The sequence below is a fragment of the Phyllobates terribilis genome, unplaced genomic scaffold (assembly GCF_046119375.1).
Source record: "Phyllobates terribilis strain yellow unplaced genomic scaffold, ASM4611937v1 Scaffold_5__5_contigs__length_657084704, whole genome shotgun sequence".
Lineage (NCBI taxonomy): Eukaryota > Metazoa > Chordata > Amphibia > Anura > Dendrobatidae > Phyllobates > Phyllobates terribilis.
In genome coordinates, this window is record NW_027362765.1 from 167,825,193 (window position 1) to 167,845,847 (window position 20,655).

Below are 20,655 nucleotides of genomic sequence, written 5' to 3' on the forward strand. Positions count from 1 at the left end.
CAAAGACACATTTGACTCCTTACATTTCAGGCACCGTCCACATATATTCCCAACCTGCACAAACTCCTCATCCTGCTGATACCCCAATACCGAGCTGTAAGTGTCCCTATTACTGCACCTGCTGTGTGGTATGGTGTGCCCTCTAGATGGTAAAACAAACCTCTATAACAGGGGTCTCAAACACGCGGCCCGCGGGCCGCATGCGGCCCCTGAGGCTGCTTTATGCGGCCCGCAGGCACAGACCCCTTGACGATCCCGACCTGGTCCAGGAGGAGCCGCCGACAGCAGCGCTGAATTGCCGCACAGAGACTGTTTCCCAGCACTGCATTTCCAATGCCAGCCGCCGGCCAATCAGAGGCCAGCAGCTGATATCTGCTTGTCGGCGCAGCGAGTATGACGTCATTGCCATATGCAGATGTCAGCTGCTGGCCTCTGATTGGCCGGCGGCTGACATTGAAAATGCTGTGCTGGGAGACAGTCTCTGTGCGGCAATGCAGCGCTGCTGTCGGCGGCTCCTCCTGGACCAGGTCGGGATCGTCAAGGGGTCGGACTCTGTGGTGCCTGCGGGCCACATCTGCAGGAAGGCCGCCGAGGGAACGGAGGACAGGTGAGAATCATCTTTTTTTTTTTCTATTTTATGTGTGTGAAGAACAGCACAGGGGGCACATAGCCACAAGAGGGGACCTGGATGGGGCACATAGCCACAAGAGGGGACCTGGATGGGGCACATAGCCACAAGAGGGGACCTGGATGGGGCACAGAGCCACAAGATGGGGACCAGAGCCACAAGATGGGGACCTGGATGGGGAACATTGCCACAGGATGGGGACCTGGATGGGGAACATAGCCCCAAGATGGCGACCTGGATGAGGCACATTAGTACAAGATGGGCGCCAGGATGGGGAACGTTGCCACAGGATGGGGACCTGGATGGGGCACATAGCCACAGGATGGGGACCTGGATGGGGCACATAGCCACAGGATGGGGACCTGGATGGGGCACATAGCCACAGGATGGGGACCTGGATGGGGCACATTAGTACAAGATGGGGACCATTACTACAAGATGTTTTCCATTATTACTATATGATGCTAATTGTAAGACAATATTACTGTATGTGGCCAATTGGGGGAAATAAAATTGTAAAAAAAATAAAAAATAAAATAAAGCATGAAAAAATATTGGGCACTAAAAATGCTGTTTTATATGTAAACTAAAGTAAACACAAAAAAGTGCACGTTTATTATCGCCACATCCATAACGACCCAAGCCATAAAAAAATAAACACGGAAAAAATGTTCAAAAGGTGTACACAAAAAAAAATGGTATCACTAAAAATGTCACATTGAACAAAGAATGCGGCCCCCCAAATTCAAATTTTTTCCATGTGCGGCCCATATACCCAGCCGAGTTTGAGACCCCTGCTCTAGAATATAATAATGCCATGTGCAAGTGCCCTAGAAAACAGTGCCCACATTTTGCCCTCTAGAAAGTAATGATGCCCTCTGTGTGCTCCTTTGATAGTCACAATAACCTGAGTTCCCCTATAACGATAAGTGCCCACTTAACATTTAATAATGTCCTGAGTCTCCCCCAATGTACAGCTCCCCTCTACACAGTATGATGCTCTTTTATACATAGTATAACGCCCCTCACTGTATTATATCCCCCACACAGTATACTGACTCCTTAGTAGCCTCCAAACTGATGGCTCCAGCACTGTATGATGGCCCCCACACTGTACAAAGACCCCACATTATCTCCCACACTGTATGATGGCCCCTGCACTATACAAAGACCCCACATTATCTCCCACACTGTATGATGGCCCTCACTGTAATCCCCACACTGTATGATGGCCCCCTAAATAGCATAATGCATCAGATAGTCCTCAATATAGTATAATGCACTCCCCATAGGCCTCTATATTGTATAATACACTCCCCATATGCAGACTCTATATAGTATAATGCACCCCCATAGGCCTCCATTCAGTATAATGCACTCCCCATAGACAGACTCTATATAGTATAATGCACTCCCATAGGCAGACTCTATATAGTAGAATACACCCCCATAGGCAGACTCTATATAGTATAATGCATCCTCATAGGCAGACTCTATATGGTATAATGCACCCCCATAGGCAGACTCTATATAGTATAATGCGTTCCCATAGGCAGACTCTATATAGTATAATGCGTCCCCATAGGCCTCTATAGTATAATGTACCCCTATAGGCACTCTATATAGTATAATGCACCCCACAGGCAGAGGTTATATAGTCTAATGCACTTCCATAGGCAGACTCTATATAGTATAATGCACCCCCATAGGCCTCTATAGTATAATGCACCCCATAGGCAGAGTCTATATAGTATAGAGCACCCCCATAGGCCTCTATAGTATAATGCACCCCATAGGCAGAGTCTATATAGTATAATGCTCCCCCATATGCCCCTATAGTATAATGCACCCCATAGGGAGAGTCTATATAGTATAATGCACCCCATAGACAGTTTCTATATAGTATAATGCACCCCCATATGTAGAGTATATATAGTATGATGCACCCCCATAAAAAAATAAATAAATACAATACTCACCTCTCCTCTTCGTTCCCCGCGCTGCTCAGAGCACCTGCACATCTCAGAACAGCGGGCGCCAAGGAATGACGTCATCGCGCCCGGTCAGTGATGTCAGACGCAGAGGGAGACTGATAGGAGAGGGAGCGTCGCTCATCATTGAACTTGTGGTGACAGGCAGGGGGGCCCAATGCTGGCATCGAGGGTTCCCCCCCGCCCTCTTGTGGAACTGTATCGGCTTGCTGCGCATGCCCATACAGTTATACTAGCGTAGCTCTGGGTGGGCCCCTGAGAGCGTAGGGTCCTGGGCCACCGCCCCCTTTCATATAGAAACAAACTTAAAGGGGTCGTCCCTCAAGCTAAGTACATTTTAATGAATAGTTCTTATAATAAAATAAACACATAATCACAAATGGGGCATACTGGAATAATATAATATGTTATGTTATGTAAGAGCAGTAAAAAGCATATGGCTCAATGGACTAATTTAAATATGTAATCACAAAGGATGAAAAACCTTGAATTAATACATAATACAGATAATAAAGTATGATGCCAACAAAAGTGCCCCCAAAACACGGTATGTTACCCACAGAGTGAATTCCTTCACAGTACACTCCACACGCACGGTATGATGACCCCCCCCCCCCTCCCCCACAATTTTCTCCTCTCCCCCCAGCAAAGTATGGTGACCTCAACACATTACGATACCTGAACTGTGATCTCCACATAGTCCTCCATATAGTATAAGGCACCCCACAAAGTCAGCTAAACAGTATAATGGGCCCCACATAGTCCTCTACAGTATAATGGGCCCCATATATTCCTCTACGGTATAATGGGCCCTACATAGTCCTCCATACAGTATGATGGCCCCACATAGTCCTCCATACAGAATAATGGGTCCCACATAGTATAATGAGGGGGGAGTGGGTGCTGTTGTCGCAGGACAGATTTGGCCCACGGGACAGAGTTTGACATGTGTGCTGTAAGGCCATTATTTGGCTGTGAATCGCCATGACAACTATCAAGACCACACAACCATAATCTCAAGGTGGTGATGGGGTTAAAGAGGAAACCCCCACACTCTAGTAACCATCTAGATGCCGTAGTCACTTTTGACAGCAGCATCTAAGGGATTAAATGACAATTGTGGCTGATGAAGCAGGGTGTAAACTATAGTGTGCAGTTAAGATAAAAATGATGTTCAGGTTCAAAATGTAATGCTAAATAGTTATATTTTTCTACTGGCTCTTGCACCAAGCTATTGGTATGAATAATTCGGCAGGCCTAACACTTGTGTCTGTGACGCGCCCCCTGGACAGTGGGGTACTCGGTAGCTGGGCCGGTCGTTGCTAGGGGAGATGTCACAGTGGCGGTGACCCGGTCCGTGACCCAGGGCAGTCAATAAAAGGGGATATTTACAGGGGATTTATAGTTTTTATATACAGTTCGTGACGCCACCTGTGGTATGCGGCTATGTGGAGCCGCCGCTGCGGTGCAGATCCTGTGGAGCTGATGGTGACGCAGCAGAGTTGGTTCAGCACTCCACAGGCAGAGCTTAGCTTCAGGGCAGTGTAGATGTTGCTGTTATGGAAATAGCACTCGTGGTGCAGTGTAGTGCAGAGGTTGATGGTGCAGCAGCAATAATTGACAGACAGTGGGGTGCAGTCTTACGGATTTACTCACAGTTCTTACTTTGCTCCTGGTTACAACTTCAGATCATAACTTCCCACGTCGCGCTGCGTTCACCAGGCAGGGGCTCAGCCAACCCTCAGGTACCTCCGGAGTACATAACGGGACCCCCTTCTGTGTGTTCCTTCACTTTGCTCCTGGTTACAACTGCAGATCATAACTTCCCACGTCGCGCTGCGTTCACCAGGCAGGGGCTCAGCCAACCCTCAGGTACCTCCGGAGTACATAACGGGACCCCCTTCTGTGTGTTCCTTCTGGCCGTCTCCCTGCACCTCACACCTAGTGTCCCAATCCAGTGACCGCGGGCCTTGTCGGGCGACGTCTTCTCTGTCCCCTGGGCCCTCTATGGCCACCTTCTTGGTGAGACAGATGTGGCTTGTGGCTGCAGTACCTGAAATACTGCAGCCTCTGGTTCCCTAGTTGAATATTTGTAATTCACAGAAGTTAGGGGCCGGTCCCTTCTGTGACCCAATCTCTCCACCGCCTGGTAGACTCGGGCGTACGGGTGGCCTCCAGCACTGCCCGTACCCCTGGGATCCTTTCTTCACTCCTTGAGCCTTCTCTCTGTTCCCGTTCCTTCCTCCTCTCCTTCTCCTGGACCTCCTCACTCAGGCCCGCGCTTCCCTGAGCAGAGCTCCTGCTCCCAACTCTTTCTCTCACTGAAGCCGACTCCACTCTCTCTAGAATGTTCCACCCTCTTTTTATATCACTTCTTTCAATGCTCCCCTGATCTTCTTCCTCCACCCACACCCACTACATGGTTCCCCCTACTTTGGTTCCCCCCACTCCAGCCAGGGACAGGGCTCAGCAGGGAAGCGACGCATCTTGCCCCTCCTGCTGGTCTGGAGTAGTGTAGTGTTGGATGCAGGTGTTAGGGTCCTGGGCAGTACTCCTTCCTTACCTGAGAGTGAGATACCACACCTCTGGGTGAGATGCAGTACCTCTGTGGCGACTGAACCCGCAGGGGCACCACATCTGCATCTCTGCCTCCATGAGCTGATGTCTGTGTAATCAGGACCAGAGTGAGTGAACTCTGTGCAGATATGCTGTACAACTCAGAACCCACAACTCAACATTCGCTTTACTGCATTTACTGTACAAGTTAATCACCTTTACATTTTGATAGATCGTACTTTGATGGACGCGGCGATACCAGTTTTAATTTCATAGTTTTTAAATATTGTAAAAAAAAAAAAAGTTATTTGAATTTTTGTGTTTTCAAAAACCTTTTTTTTATTTTTTACTTTGATTGCTTGTTCTATATACCGCTATATTACAGTATATACTGTAGTGTAAATGACGTTGTGACTGAGCTTCTGCGAGATAGCAAGATTTAGATATGGGGGTCCTTCAACAGACCGACGGCTGCCAGGTTAACCCATTGCCATCCAGCAATAGTGTTGAGGTTGACTGTAAAGATCTGAGGTTGCAGGTTGTATTAATCACCTACCGTTATAATTTTTTTTTCCTGCCGTCCACGGTCTTATAACAACTCCGGATAGATGGCCACAATGAGATGCCCTAGTCCACAAGATCCCAAACTGGGACCAGTAATTCCGCTGCCCCCATACCAGGCGATACCTACTGTCTCCCGACTTTTTGTTGGCCCACAGCTTTTGTATCTCCAGCCGGTATAGTCTACAGTCACAGCCTATGCTCCTTCAGACGACTGATACCACGACCGTAGCACGTGTATCCAGCTCCAGCCGGCAACATATAGTACAGTCCCAGCAGGTACACAAGATGGTGCAAATGACAGTCTCACCCTTCCGCTGGAGATTAGAACTTTTGTGACTTCAGGGTATCCAGGGTCAACTACCCCAACCAGTAGCGCTCCGCTTTTGGCATGCACCCACAGAGAGGTGGTAGCGGCAAGCTTAGGAAGCTGACCAAACACAGTGAGGTATGTGGTGGGGCACCTGATTGTTCCAACCTAGGTTCTCCAAATGTCTTTGTGGGTTCAGTGATGGGCAGTGGAGCAGCTGTATTTCATCAGCTGGAACCATAGTTACTTAGGCTGATGTCCTGTACAGTCTCTATAGAGACAGACCCCTTTTTATATTTCACAGCTCTCATTCAGGGCATTTTTTTACAGTATTGGAGAAGGTGGGGGGAGGTAATCCCCCATTGTTCCATTTTTTTCTATTAGGCCACGGCCCCACTATCAGTATTTGGTCAGTATTTTCTCTCAGGAGTGGGAGCAAAAACCAGGAGTGGGTGATAAATACAGAATTGGTGACTTGTTTCTATTATACCTTTTCTCTGATTGTTCCTCACCTGGTTTTGGCTCCCACTCCTAAGAAAAAAAAATACTGACCAAATACTGATAGTGGGGCCGTCGCCTTAGAGTGCATATTTATCATTCAAGTTGTGCAGACTACGTATTGCATCAGCCCCCAGCCGGTGTACTAATCAGCAGGCATTCCACAAATTAACATACAAGAGTCAACAGACAAGACTCATATGAAACAATGGCTCATGTCCCTTGACCTATGGAACAAAGGAACAATATGTCTGGCATAATTAAGAATAATTCACCCCCGCACCAGTGGCCAGGTTGACACTGTGTCGTCACAGTGACCAATGGGAGCCGATGTGGGTGCACCAGCAGTCCCTCCATTCCAATGCCCCTGCAGCATCAAAGCGGTTAAGCAGCAGCGATCAGAGTTCGCTCCAGGAGCTACTGTTACAGGTAGATGCCAGCCGTGTAATACAGCTGTATATACTGTGATGGACAAGTGGTTTCTTACATTTTTTGAGCAGTCTATTTCATGTTTGGAACAGCATACTCTCATATTGTACTTATTAAGTTACACGTTCCTTCTGCTAGGTTCAGGCACAGAAAAACCAGTTACCATGGCAATGCATTGAGAAAACTAGCATTTGGGAGAGTGGGTGAGTGTGTAGGTGGCAGACTTCCTGGAAGCCAGGCTACGCTGATGGAGCGTTACATAAAGCAGTCTGGGATACTGTGGTAGCAGCCAACCATTCATGCTGTACTTTCCATACACCTGTCAGCTATCCGAAAGTGGGAATATTAAAAGGGGTTGTCTGAAGTTCTTAAATAGGTAAAATGGCAAAGTGCTTTTAAAAACATCAGACTTCACAATTTACCTATTAAAAACCCTCTCCCTTCTCAAGAATGGAGGAATTGTACATTTTATACAGTGTACAGTTCGCAGCCTATGTTATCGGGCTCCTTGCAGTCTCAGAGTGGCTGGTTATCTAGGTAAGGAGTGCACACGGCTTGCTGGCTCTATGCTTTAGAGCAGCGGTGAGAAACCTCCATTCCATTGGCCACACGCAGCCCACAATTACCTTTTCTGCAACCCTGGGAAGATTCCCAGGGACTGTAGTGCTCAGTTCGGCAGCTGTGTCTTGCCGGCCCTTTAAACCCCCACACTTGCACTGCGAGCACGCACAAGCAGTGCTCACTACTGATATATAGTGAATATACGGCGCTCCCTTACAGAATGAATGGAGCGGTAGTGTGCATGATAGACTTCCACTCCACTCAGCTGGGGCTCTTCAGAGCCTGTTATCTGGAATGGTGGGGGCCACAGCAGTTGGACCCCCTGTGATTGTAACATTATCTCCTATTCTCTAGATAAGTTTGAGAACACCCCTTTAAGATGGCCATACACATTATTTTGTTATGTATGGCGGAAACAAAGGAATAGCCTTCAATACTGTATGGCCAGCCTTAGCCCCATTCACTTGAATAGTACTTAGCAGCAGAAAGCTGCAGTAGCAGGCACTCCCACTACAATATAAGTGGAGCTATACATGTTCGACAAAGGGGACAAAGCGCTCGCTCGATCAGCGGGAAGGAGCGGGGGTGTTGGGGAGTCCAAAGAATATGCCATCAATATCAAAGTCTTAGAAAATGCTCTTTGGTGGATTTGTAAGCAGTGTAAAAAAAAAAAAAGGCAGATAGTCTTATATGAAAGTTGGAGATAACCCCCAAAAAAGTTTTATTAACTTAGAATTCTCACACAAAAAAATACAGTTTTTTATTTTTAAAGTTGACGAAACACCTGCACACAAAACGATACAAAATTATAAAGCCATCACAGTGTGGTTAGGTCAAGAACAAGACTAAGCAAGAAAGGGAACAATTATAATAGGACAATCCGTCCACAGCCAGCAATTAGAGATACACCTAGTCTGTTGCTCAGAAGTGTATCACTTGATGAAAACTCCAGCAAGGAAGCAGTTAACACATGGTTTACAAAGCCACTTTAGAATAGGAAGAACCAACACCAACATGTAGTCATTTAGTTTTCCTAACATCACAATTGGGGATATAAAGCACATTTTCAATTGCTGTGTATAGAGGGGGCTGGCTGCTCTTCCCCACAGCTAAGCCAGCTCCGTTCTCTTTCACAGCAAATATATAAGCAGAAAAGGGCAATTAAATGAGCAGTCAGACCCCTTCACACAAAAGCACTGATAGCACGCCGACAAAACAGAGGAACGCTCTAAAGCCCCCGTCACACTAAGCGAGATCGCTAGCGAGATCGCTGCTGAGTCACAAGTTTTGTGACGCAACAGCGACCTCAGTAGCGATCTCGCTACGTTTGACACTTAACAGCGACCAGGCCCCTGCTGTGAGATCGCTGGTCGTGTCGGAATGGTCTGGACATTTCTTTGATCGTTGAGGCCCCGCTGGGTATCATGCATCGGTGTGTTTGACACCTTACCAACGACCTTGTTAAAGACCCAGACACAGAAACACATAGGCGTGCATCGTTATACAGATCGTTACGGGTCGTTACTGCGTCGTTGGGAAGATCTGACTGTTTGACAACTCGCCAGCGACCACATAGCAACGCAGCAACGATCCCTGACAGGTCGTATCGTTGTCGGGATCGCTGTAGTGTTGCTTAGTGTGATGGGGCCTTAAGCCCAGAATGGAGCTGCTGGAACTCTGAATGTCTTTAGAACAGAGAACTTTTCTCAAATTAAAGATTATTTTTTTCTTCCAGTTTTAAACAAAAATGCAGAGATACCTTCTGTGAGCTGGAAAACCCCCTATAAATATGTACTTTAATCCATGTATATCATTACTAGCTTAAAAAGGAAAACTTATGATAATGGTCTTTTCCGTAATGGTAGGTTCACTTTATCGCTTCCTCTTCATCTGATAAAAAAAAAAAAAAAAAACACGGTCTGATTATGCCAGACTCTGATCAGAGTGGGATCTGTTTTTTCTCAAAGATGTAGAGAATATTTATAATAATAAAAAAAAAAAACCACCACACCCCTCTCCATCTTCTGCAGTCAGTCCCTAAAAATAGGGTACGATTGTCATCCGTGAAAACCACACAGATAGCACTCAGATTTAAACAGTCGTGTGCATGAGCTCGAAAGGAGAGATTTCCAGCATCATATGGATTCCTTGACAGTGTCGCCCAATCTACCTGCAACATCTCTCTCGTCTACAGGTTGCTTACCATACAGATGGATCTCATCTACTCATGTGCAGCCATTAGATATACTACAGGGTTATCCCTAGTCAACTATGTGTACGCGTCTCCTATAAACATAAGGACGGATTCCAGCATGAGAGTTATCCCTCCTCCTAGAATGTTTCTATTAGGTTGAAAACAAAACAATTGTCCTGAACATTGAACATCTGTGGTAATAAGCCCTTGAAGATTTGGGGATAAATATATTTGTTTTTTTTAATGTAGTGAAACGTCTTTTGTGAAACAAGAAGTCATTAGAAGGAGAACCCCCAATGTACACACTGCAAAGCCCAGCATAAGGGGGCACAGAACAGCAGGGATTCAAAGAATGGCAGAAGATTCCTGGGTCACGCTCCGTCCATTCAGGCCTGCACTAGAAATTAAGGTATTACTTGTATCCACCATGTTCCTATAAAGTTTCTATAGTGCTCAGTGCTTTACGAGCAAATCCCTTTACCACATCATCCACTGAGGATGCTAATGACACAGTATGCTATGTGACCAACAATTATACCCTACTATATTCTCATTAACATAGAAGCTGCAGTTGGATAACAGAACCACCATTATTTTTGTCTCTGATCACTAGGAACCCTAAGGCTTGGTTCACACTTTGAGCCCACATCAAAGAAAAAGCTGCAGTGACATACAGATCATTTTGCTGCAGCTAAAAAAAAATGTTCTTGGCGGCATTCAACTAAAAAACTGCACCAATCTGCATGTTGGCAAGATTTTTTTCTGCAATGTGTACAGCTAACCTTATGTAGCGAAGTGCTTTATATAAAAAAAAAAAAAAAAAAAAAAAGTATAATTCATACAGATTTTCTTAATAGCACAGTTTTTTTCAATATACAACTGTAGGTGCAAAGTAAATGCTGGCCATAGTGATCACATGGCAGATCATTCATTATCTCAGAACATGATTACAAATGCAAGAAGTGGCATGACTGGTTGTTATGGGCAAAGCTGACTTTCTTTTTATGTATGTGGTCCTATATAAGAGCAGAGTTGTTGACCCGCCCAATATGAAAATCGCATAGGCATTGCCTTGCTACATAGCTGTTGGTGACATATGGGCATTGGTCTGTACTGGCATACTTAAAGGGGTTATCCGGGGCCAATTTATTATTTTTATTTTTTAACTATGGGCCTAAGAACTAACAAGCAGGTAGTTGCTAACTATCTGCCTTTTCTGCCGCTTCCTGTGACATCACATCAACAGTGCAGCTGTTTCTCTTCCGCTCTGTTGATGGTGCATGACTGCTGATGTTATGCTGAGTGACAGCTGGTTCACCGCTGCCTAACGGCTGGAAGTTGGCTGTCGACAAGAATAACACCGGCAGTCACGCCCCATCGACAGAGCAGCTCGGAAGAGAAAGAGCTTCTCTGTCGATGTGAGCAGCAAAATCGTCGGCAGGAGTGGTCTGTGAAGCTCTGAGCCGGCGCTGGGTATCAACTACCTGCCTGTTAGTTCTTAGGCCCATAGTAAAAAATAAAATCAGTCCCAGAAAACCCCTTTAACTATATAACAGTCAGTAATTTGATTACTTGGAGGAAAGTCACTATGGACAATTGAAAGAGCGCAACAGAGAATCTGTGCACGCTGAGACCATGGACGAAAAGAAAAAAGTTATAATACATGTATGCATTGTGGTATGACTAATTTTAATGGTAAAGGAATACCAAAGTAAATGTAATCTACAGACAGGGATCGGGAACTTGACTCTTTTTCATGACTTGTTCTCTCCAGGAAAAAGTCTTGGAAACGCTTTCTTTATGATCGTTTTAATATCACCATTGAATACTTTTTAATAGCAGCACTTTTACTAGAACGTTTTTTTTTTTTTTCAAATAAAAAGCTGTACAAAACGACAGAGGAAACTTAGGCACGTAGCAAACAAAAACTTTCCTTACATATATCCAACATGTAACAACATACATTAATGGTCTATCAACATACCAAAAATTACATATTTATATTGGTGAATGGTTCAAGATTCTGTAAAAGAACAACTTGAAGATATAATAAAATTTGGAGTAATCCCACACATCTGGAGAGAATTAAAAAAAAAAAAAGGTACTGGTAAAATACTGTTCTATAATCAAGGACACTCTTCTTAGTGAAGAAAACTTTTACAGCATTCGCTCAGGAGCTGCTCTTTTCTTTTATCTTCAAGTGTCTGTTTTCCTGAAAGAAAGGATTTCAAGAAGCATGTAATTTCACCCGGAACCCTCTGATCACAAGAACAATTGCTTTGTGGATCCAATTTCCTCATGGCCACAAAAGTGTGCTGGAAATGAATGTAGCAGCTAGTCATGCATGCAGCCAGCCAATATACTCTATGTCTACGGCACTGAAAAAAAGATAACCAAATGCAAAGCTGTACTCTATCATCTTCGTCTGGGTCACACCATTATTGGAGAAGTGAATATGCAAGCAGTTACTTCATTTAACTCCTCCTGGTTGCCATCTTGTGGTCAAGATGGGCAGCATAGTGGTTAGTACTGTAGCCTTGGGTTCAAATCCCAACATCTGGCCCCCAGCGATCCAGTGGATACACGATAGCGCAATGTTCAAGAGTGACAGATTTATATGATGGATTATCTGCTGCAGTTTAATACATGCATGTAGAGTTTATGATCTGCAATGATTTTTGGGCACGTTGTCAATTTTCAAACCCATAGTGTGGATATTCTGTCAGATTTTTGCAAATCCACAACTAGCAAAAGTGTGCAGTGGAAAAACCTGCAAGGTTTAAAAATGCTCAAACACAACTGAAACCAGATGGCCATATATCTCCTTAGCAGTAGCAGGCTTAGTGGTCAAGAAAGACCTGTAGAGGAGGCATTTCACCTGTACTAAAATGCTTCTGCATGCCCTAATCATCTCCCGCCTGGACTACTGCAACATCCTCCTATGTGGCCTTCCTGCGAACACTATCTCACATCTCCAGTCTGTTCTTAACTCTGCCGCCTGACTAATTCATCTCTCTCCTCGTTACTCCTCTGTTTCCCCCCTTTGCCATTCTCTTCACTGGCTTCCATTTCCCCAGCATATCCAATTCAAACTACTAACACTGACATACAAAGCCATCCATACATCTCTGAACTATTCTCCCGATACATTCCCTTACATAATCTCCGGTCCTCCCAAGACCACCTCCTCTCCTCCACACTTATTCCTTCCTCACCCAATCGCCTCCAAGACTTCTCCTGAATATCCCCCATCCTCTGGAATTCTGTGCTGCAACACGTCCGATTATCTGCCACATTTGGATCCTTCAGATCGAACCTGAAAACCTCTCTCTTCAAGAAAGCTTACAGCCTGCCATGACCCCGCTACCTCCTCAACACCACTGGATCTGCTGCCTTACCAACACTGGAGCTGCTGCAACCCCCCAACCTACTGTCTCCTTCCCCACTATCCTGTATAAAAGCCCGCAAGGCAAGGGTCCTTTTCCTTCTGTACCAGTCTATTATTGTTAGTACGCTTACTGTAAGTGATATCTGTATTTTGTATGTAACAACTTCTCATGTAAAGCACCATAGAATCAATGGTCCTATATAAATAAAATAATAATTTCAATAATTAAAATATTTTTACCTTATTTCATTTGTAACTGAGGCTGGCATATTAGCCCCAGTTACAAGGGAAATGTGGCTGCATAGCAGAGCGGCCTGCATCGCTTAGAGAGGGAGCAGAAGCTGTTGGGTCATATATACAGCGATCACATGATGGCTTTGTTTGAAGAAGCGCTGTCAGTGCTTATTACTGTATACACAGCGCTTGTTTACCACTGTGTATATACAGTGACAGAAGATACAGATGGAAAACAAACCATCTTTGCCTTCTCTATGGGAGCTATAGGGTCAGAGAGAGCCATATCACTGCTACCGCAGCTCATGATCGTGCATAGCTGCGCTCCTATGTACTGACTGCAGAGTAGGAGCGGGACCACTCGGATCTTTAAAAGTCTATGGGCGGTCAGAAAACAGTTAGTGAACCATAACCACAGACTAATAGAACAGACTCATGGGATAATTTTGCCTAATCTCAGACACTTTACCTCTGGTGGTGGTGGTTTTATAGTGACTGGTTGTGACGTGCGTCGCGGCGGTGAAGGTTTCGGCTGAACTTGTTGCTGTACAGGGTTATAATACGTTACCCCTCCATATACCTGGGACTGGGCCTAGAGGATACAAATTTTAAACAAATGACACTGTAGTAATTATGCATAAAAACAACTCATTTATTAATGTGTTTGATGTATTCAGATAAATATATTATACAACAAGTAAGCTTACCTGTGTATTAGGATATAAATGAGCTGGTGGTGGAGGAAGGGCTCCTGGAGGATAGGGGTAGGTTGGATTTCCAAAATTAATAACACTAGGAGGGGCAGTAAAGTACGGAGGAGGCAACAACTGTTGAGGAGGTGGCTGTCCAGGTGGGATAGGAACTGGGCCAGGGTAAAGGTTTGGGGTAGACATCGGAGCAGCAGGCTGGTGCGGGTGCAAACCTGAAATACATAACAGACCAAATTATCCCGCAACACTGAGTGAGGGTGAATTCACTTACAACCAGGGCTGTGGAGTCGGAGCCCATTTTGGTGGAGTTAGGAATCGGTATAAAATGGACCGACTCCAACTCCTAAAATATATAATAAATTTGGTACAGTAGTTCAATGCAGTTTGTGGGGAATATTTTTTCATAACTTTCCCAAATGCTTACGAAATGTCCTATAAACGTCTGTCCTATTCCTGATCTAAGGGTCTAGACTTTTTAGCTGAGATCAATCTGTGCTACAGTAAATTTATCACTTAAACATGAGCCATGTATGAGGGAGTCGTGGAGTCGTAGTCATGGAAATTGAGGAGTCGGAGGTTTGGCTTACCGACTCCACAGCCCTGCTTACAACAAAGTTAAAATTATAAAACTTCAAGCAACTGAACACCCAGGGAAAAAAAGATTACTGCTGCACATGACCAAATCTAAAAGAGTCCTCAGTAGGGAATCCTGGAGATCCAATTCATACAGGCTGAAAATGAATGTTATTTCTTGGGAACACAAAGCAGAAGTAGAGGAGGATAAGCTGTAATACCAGTCACATGTTCGGACACAAATATAGTTCCTAATATCTTGCTGCAGAATAAAATGGAACCAGACACCTCCCTGATTGTATAGCAAGATGGATAAGTATCTGCCTGTATTGCACAGCATTGAAGACACCATTAATCATAATTAAACCCCTTACTCAATTTGCTGAAATGCAGCCTTCACCTTACTTTACTGTCGCTGCAGACACTCATTATTGTACCTCTCTCCAGCCCTTCAGCGAACAAGCTGCCTACTGTTAGTCAAATATTTGACTCGACAAGAGACCTGCTGGCATTTTTTGCATTTAAGTTAAGTTTTCCTGCATACTTGTAAATTGATAAAACTTAAAAACACTTATTTTTGACAGCATTCTTACTTTGCAAAATTTTGTTTTCACACCTCCCTAAAACTTTAGCACAGTACTGTATATACGAACAGAGTGCCCTATATATCACTGGGGAATCCGCAAAGACAAAACATGGTGCACTCAGTTGACTATTTTTAGCCTTTTCTATGTTTTAGGCTTCAATGAAAACTCAATAGGTTTTTGCTGCCATCCCACGGTCTACCATTAGTGAAAGAGTCTTCATCTTGAACATCGACATATGTTTTTGTTTTTTAAACTGAGGTTCCCACTAACGTGTAGTTCTGACTAGCATGTCAAAGATCGGTGTGATAATCTTACAACTATGCACCACAGAATCAATCACTGCAGACCAAATATTAAAGACACTGGAAGTACCTGGGTGAGGAAGGTGCATTTCTTGCTGTACAATCATCCCTTGGGGGGGAATAGAAGAAGGATTTTCTCCATGAGTGTATATTGGTCCCTGGAACTGGACTGCAAAGAAAAAAAAAACCAAATGTCTAAGCTGTATAATAAGGAAAAAAAGAGAAACTCTGAAAACCTTTATCGACACTCACGTGGATCATAGTAATGTCCTTCCATAAGGCTGATGTGCATAGGAGCAGGGTCTGGCACAGGTCTTTGACGCTGGGAGGAATATCGCTTCACACGTCCACTTTGAACACCCTAGAAGAAAATATGGGGATAAAATAAAAATTACCCAGCCACATGTCACTGCACTGTGTATATTTAGAAGTACTAATGCTGGGCTATCTTGCTACCCCTGCCTTCAGGTGTGGGGTGCTTCTAAAGTGCAAGGAAGAATCTGTCGAGTCAATAAACACAACGAATATATTTTGCTTGCACTTTTATACCAAGGTTTCTGTGTTGTGGTTCTTACTAGCGCTCTCCCCATTATGTTAGTGAAAGCAACAATTTGCCTTGATATTGGTAGAGAACTAGGAGGCCCAAGATGGCATCCAAGATATGCAAGCTCTTGAGGAACTACAATGCAGTTGTCAAGATTGACTAGCAGTTCATAGCATTAACCAAAGTCTAAGCCCATCACTATAATGTCAAAGGATAGGAGCTGATCTGTAGTTTCCAGCAGCCGCCACCGAATTGGAAAAAATTATGGGGATTCCCCTCTATAAATCTTTTACATCTGGCAGCCGGTCACAGCCAATTTGTGGGGTGCCGGTTCCTCACCAATCTCATATTGATAACCTATCTTACAGCCCCATTGTATGAATGAGGTTGTGTCAGGAGGGTGGCTGTCATATGCAGTCAAGCTCCTGCTGCAACTGCCAAGATTGGAGATTAAGTGCTGTGAATGAAGATGGGTTTGCTTCTCCCCAATTCAGAATTTATAAAATAACAAAAAAATAAATAAATACAAAATACAAAACAAAAACATTCCACTAGCATAGATACAGGTACCTGGCTCTCTACCACCAATCCATATGCGGGTGTTTTTGGCATTTGGAATGCACTGCTGAAAATGTGAAACTTGCTGGGCATTAAGACCCAAACAAGCCGGGTTACTAAGGGGATGCGATCCAAGGTTACTTACCATTCCTTCCATTCGATTGTACTGAGGCGGTCCACCTGTCATGTGAATGTGATTTGGAATTCCTGAAAAAGGTAAAAATGACAAATGTGTAGTTTATTTAAAAAAAATAATAATAATGTTTTTTGGCAATTGTTGGAGGAGGACTTCATTACAATGTATTACATTATGTAACTTGTCAGTTATTGCCCCACTTCCTCCAAAACATTATGGCCCTTATTCATCAAGATTGGTGTCGTTAGTGACAGTCTTGATGAAGCTCCTAATTCATTAAGAAGCACATGCTTCTTAATTAGTGATGAGCGAGTATGTTCTATTAACCCTTTCGCTGAGTATGCTCGGCCCGAGCTCCGAGTATTTATAGCTGCTCAGTGATATGGTTGAATCGCTCTCGTGTGCATGATTTGCAACTGTTTGACAGTTTTATTACATGTGAGGAATGTCTATTTCTTACACATTCCTCACATGTATAAAACTGTCAAACAGTCGCAAATCATGCACACGAGAGCGATTCAACCATATCACCGAGCAGCTATAAATACTCGGAGCTCGGCCCGAGCATACTCGGACAGAACATACTCGCTCAACACTATTCTTAATGAATCCAGCGCATATGATCTGAAATCACAAATCTAAGATGAGCAGGACTTGCCATCCCTGGACCCACCCCAACTTTGCCCACGTTGGCAGAGCTGGGTGAAAATAGTGCAAGAACGCCAAAAGTCAGTTTTGCATTGTGCTAAAAATTTGGGACTTGAATTTTTTTTTTTTTTTTAATTAGACACCAGAATTCTGGCATAAACACTTTGATAAATTGGGCTTAATGTTTGCAGACCTGCAGCAAGTCAAAGTCAGGAAATGCATTACATACAGACTTCATCCTTTGCATGGCAAATGGTGAAATCCATGGTGAAGATCTGCAACATAAATTGACCGTTGCTGTGAATTTTACATCGGGGGCATGCCAATTTGCGCTGCAGATATTTTCTGTATTGTGTGGATGGGATTTGTTCAAAGTCCTAATCACCATGCATGAAAAAAGAAGTGCATCAATGGCTCAGGGCCCCACCTTCACCCCAGTGTACACCTATGCAGAGTCTGGGGCAGTGGGGCTTCTGTGGGTGAGATTAGTTAATGACCCTAATGCCATCAGCTGCAGATTGTCCACTCACAAATCTGGAAAGAAAATCGATGTGCATGAACATACACAGCACCACACATAGAAAAATCCCGATGAGGCGCTTTGAACCTTAGGTACAATAGAAACTAGACAGGCATTAAATGGAGCAAGTGGATTTCTTATAACGAAACCACTAACTTCTGAGCTGGGCACACTAAAGAAATTCCCAAAGGACCCCTTTTGGTTGGAACAGAGTGGGGAGAGCTATAAAATACAGAAATAAGCATTACATACTTCTTGAAAACAAAGTCGCTGCAGGGCACCCTCTCCAGGACTATTGACGTTTCTGATAATGACAACCCGTCAATCGATTAGAGAATGCTGCAGCCAATCACTGGTCTAAGTGGGGATGTCTGCATGTGGGGTACATGACCATAGAAGCCAGTAATTGACTAAAGTGGCCACATGAATGATGGACAGGACACCATGATTACAGGACTGATCAGGATCATCAGAGCAGCTAGGGGACCTTTCATGGTGTTAGATTAGTAGAGCATAACAACTTAAAGGGGGTTTTCCCATGAACAAAAGTTTATTCCAAAATCTATTGATTAAAATTATCATAATTTCCACAATTGGATGTGTTTAAATAAAATGTTCCTGTGCTGAGATAATCTTATAAACAAGTCCCTGGGTAATGGCTGTGTCTGATCGTGTACAGAACATGGTCTGGAACCACATCTCCTGGGCAGGGGAGGTGAGAAAAAAAAAAAAAAAGTATACAGACATTACAACACAAGATCACAAATGATTTTTTCTTTCAGGTAAAACATTGTTTAAAAACAGGCATTGAAATGTTTTACCTCACAGAAAGAATCATTTGCGATCCCCTGCTGTAATGTCTGTATACTCTGCATTGTGTCCTCCCCTACCCAGGAGCTGTAGTATGATCAGACCATGTTCCTGTACGGTCAGACACAACCATTACACAGTACACAGCAGGGGCACATTTATAAGATTATCTCACCACAGGAACATTTTATTTAAACACATCCAATTGTGGAAATTATTATTATTGCAAAATTTACTGATTAAAGTAAACTTTTGTTCTTGGGAAAATCCTTTTAACCCCTTAAGCCCCGGAGCATTTTTCGTTTTTGCATTTTCCTTTTTGCTCCCCTTGTTCCCAGAGCCATAGCGTTTTTATTTTTTGGTCAATATGGCCATGTGAGGGCTTATTTTTTGCGGGACGAGTTGTACTTTTCAACGCCATTACTAGTTTTACCATATCTTGTACGGGAAAAAAATTCCAAGTGCGGTAAAATTGCAAAAAAAGTGCAATACCACAGTGGTTTTTTATTTATTTTTTTTACCACGTTCACTGAATGCTAAAACTGACCAGCCATTCTTATTCTCCAGGTCATTTCGAGTTCATAGACACCAAACATGTATAGGTGCTTTTATATTTAAGTGGTGAAAAAAAATTCCAAAATTTGGTAAAAAAAAATAAAAAAATAGCGCCATTTTCTAAGACCCGTAGCGTCTCCATTTTTCATGATCTGGGGCTGGTTGATGGCTTATTTTTTGCGTGCCGGGCTGACATTTTTATTGATAACATTTGGGGTAGATCCGATGTTTTGATCGCCCGTTATTGCAATTTTGCGGCGACCAAAAAATGTAATTCTGGCGTTTAGAATTTTTTTCTCTTTACGCTGTTTACCGATCGGATTAATTCTTTTTTTATATTGATAGATCGAGCGATTCTGAACGCGGCGATACCAAATATGTGTATGTGTTTTTTTTTTATATATTTTATTTTGAATGGGGCGAAAGGGGGGTGATTTAAACTTTTATATATTTTTAAAAACTTTTTTTTTTACTTTTTGCATGCCTCTATAGTCTCCATAGGAGACTAGAAGCAGCAACTATCCGATCGCCTCTGCTACATACAGGGGATGAGCAGGTCCCCTGCATGCAGAAGAAATGGTCCTGTGCTATGAGCGCCGACCACTAGGTGGCGCTCATAGCGACAAGATCATGACAACCACAGGCGTCTGCTGCAGACCCTGGGTTGTCATGCACGCCCATCAGCGACCAGCGATCACGTGACGGGGTCGCCGGGGCTTATGACGCGCTACCCGGAAGCGCGCGTTAAATGCTGCTGTCGGAGATTGACAGCGGCATTTAACATGTTAACAGCCACGGGTGGATCGCGATTCCACCCGCCGCTGTTGCGGGCACATGTCAGCTGTAAGAATCAGCTGACATGTGCTCCGTTCAGTGAGGGCTCAGCGCAGCAGCCCTCACTGAACGGGCAGTACGCAAATATGCGTACTAATACGTCCCCGGTAAGTAAGGGGTTAATTTCCTTATATAAAATTAAACTCAAGGCCAGCAAGTGCTGTAGCTCTCATCACTAAGCGTGTCCAGCATGTCTTTGCAGGCCTCCACCTCCTGGAATGAACAGCGCAGGTGAAGGATTTTAGTGCGACATACAGTGGGTACGGGAAGTATTCAGACCCCTTTAAATTTTTCACTCTTTGGTTCATTGCAGCCATTTGGTAAATTCTAAAAAGTTCATTTTATTCTCATTAAAGTACACTCTGCACCCCATCTTGACTGAAAAAAAAAACAAATGTAGAAATTTTGAAAATGTATTAAAAAAAACTGAAATATCACATGGTCATAAGTATTCAGACCCTTTGCCCAGACTCTCATATTTAAGTGACATCCGGTCCATTTCCTTGTGATCCTCCTTGAGATGTTCTA

General features: G+C 43.9%; 1 protein-coding gene across 1 annotated transcript in view; it reads right to left on the bottom strand.

The window, feature by feature from the left end:
* Positions 1–9,563: 9,563 nt before the first annotated feature.
* The window catches only part of CASC3 (CASC3 exon junction complex subunit), a 36,317-nt gene continuing 25,225 nt past the window's right edge, over positions 9,564–20,655 (bottom strand). The window contains exons 8-13 of the mRNA XM_073683380.1: positions 16,770–16,831; positions 15,775–15,883; positions 15,593–15,691; positions 14,058–14,272; positions 13,820–13,942; positions 9,564–11,940 (exon numbers count right to left, since the gene is read on the bottom strand). Coding sequence (XP_073539481.1) covers positions 11,899–11,940; positions 13,820–13,942; positions 14,058–14,272; positions 15,593–15,691; positions 15,775–15,883; positions 16,770–16,831 — 650 coding nt within the window. The 3' untranslated portion in view covers positions 9,564–11,898. The remainder of the gene's footprint in view (positions 11,941–13,819; positions 13,943–14,057; positions 14,273–15,592; positions 15,692–15,774; positions 15,884–16,769; positions 16,832–20,655) is intronic.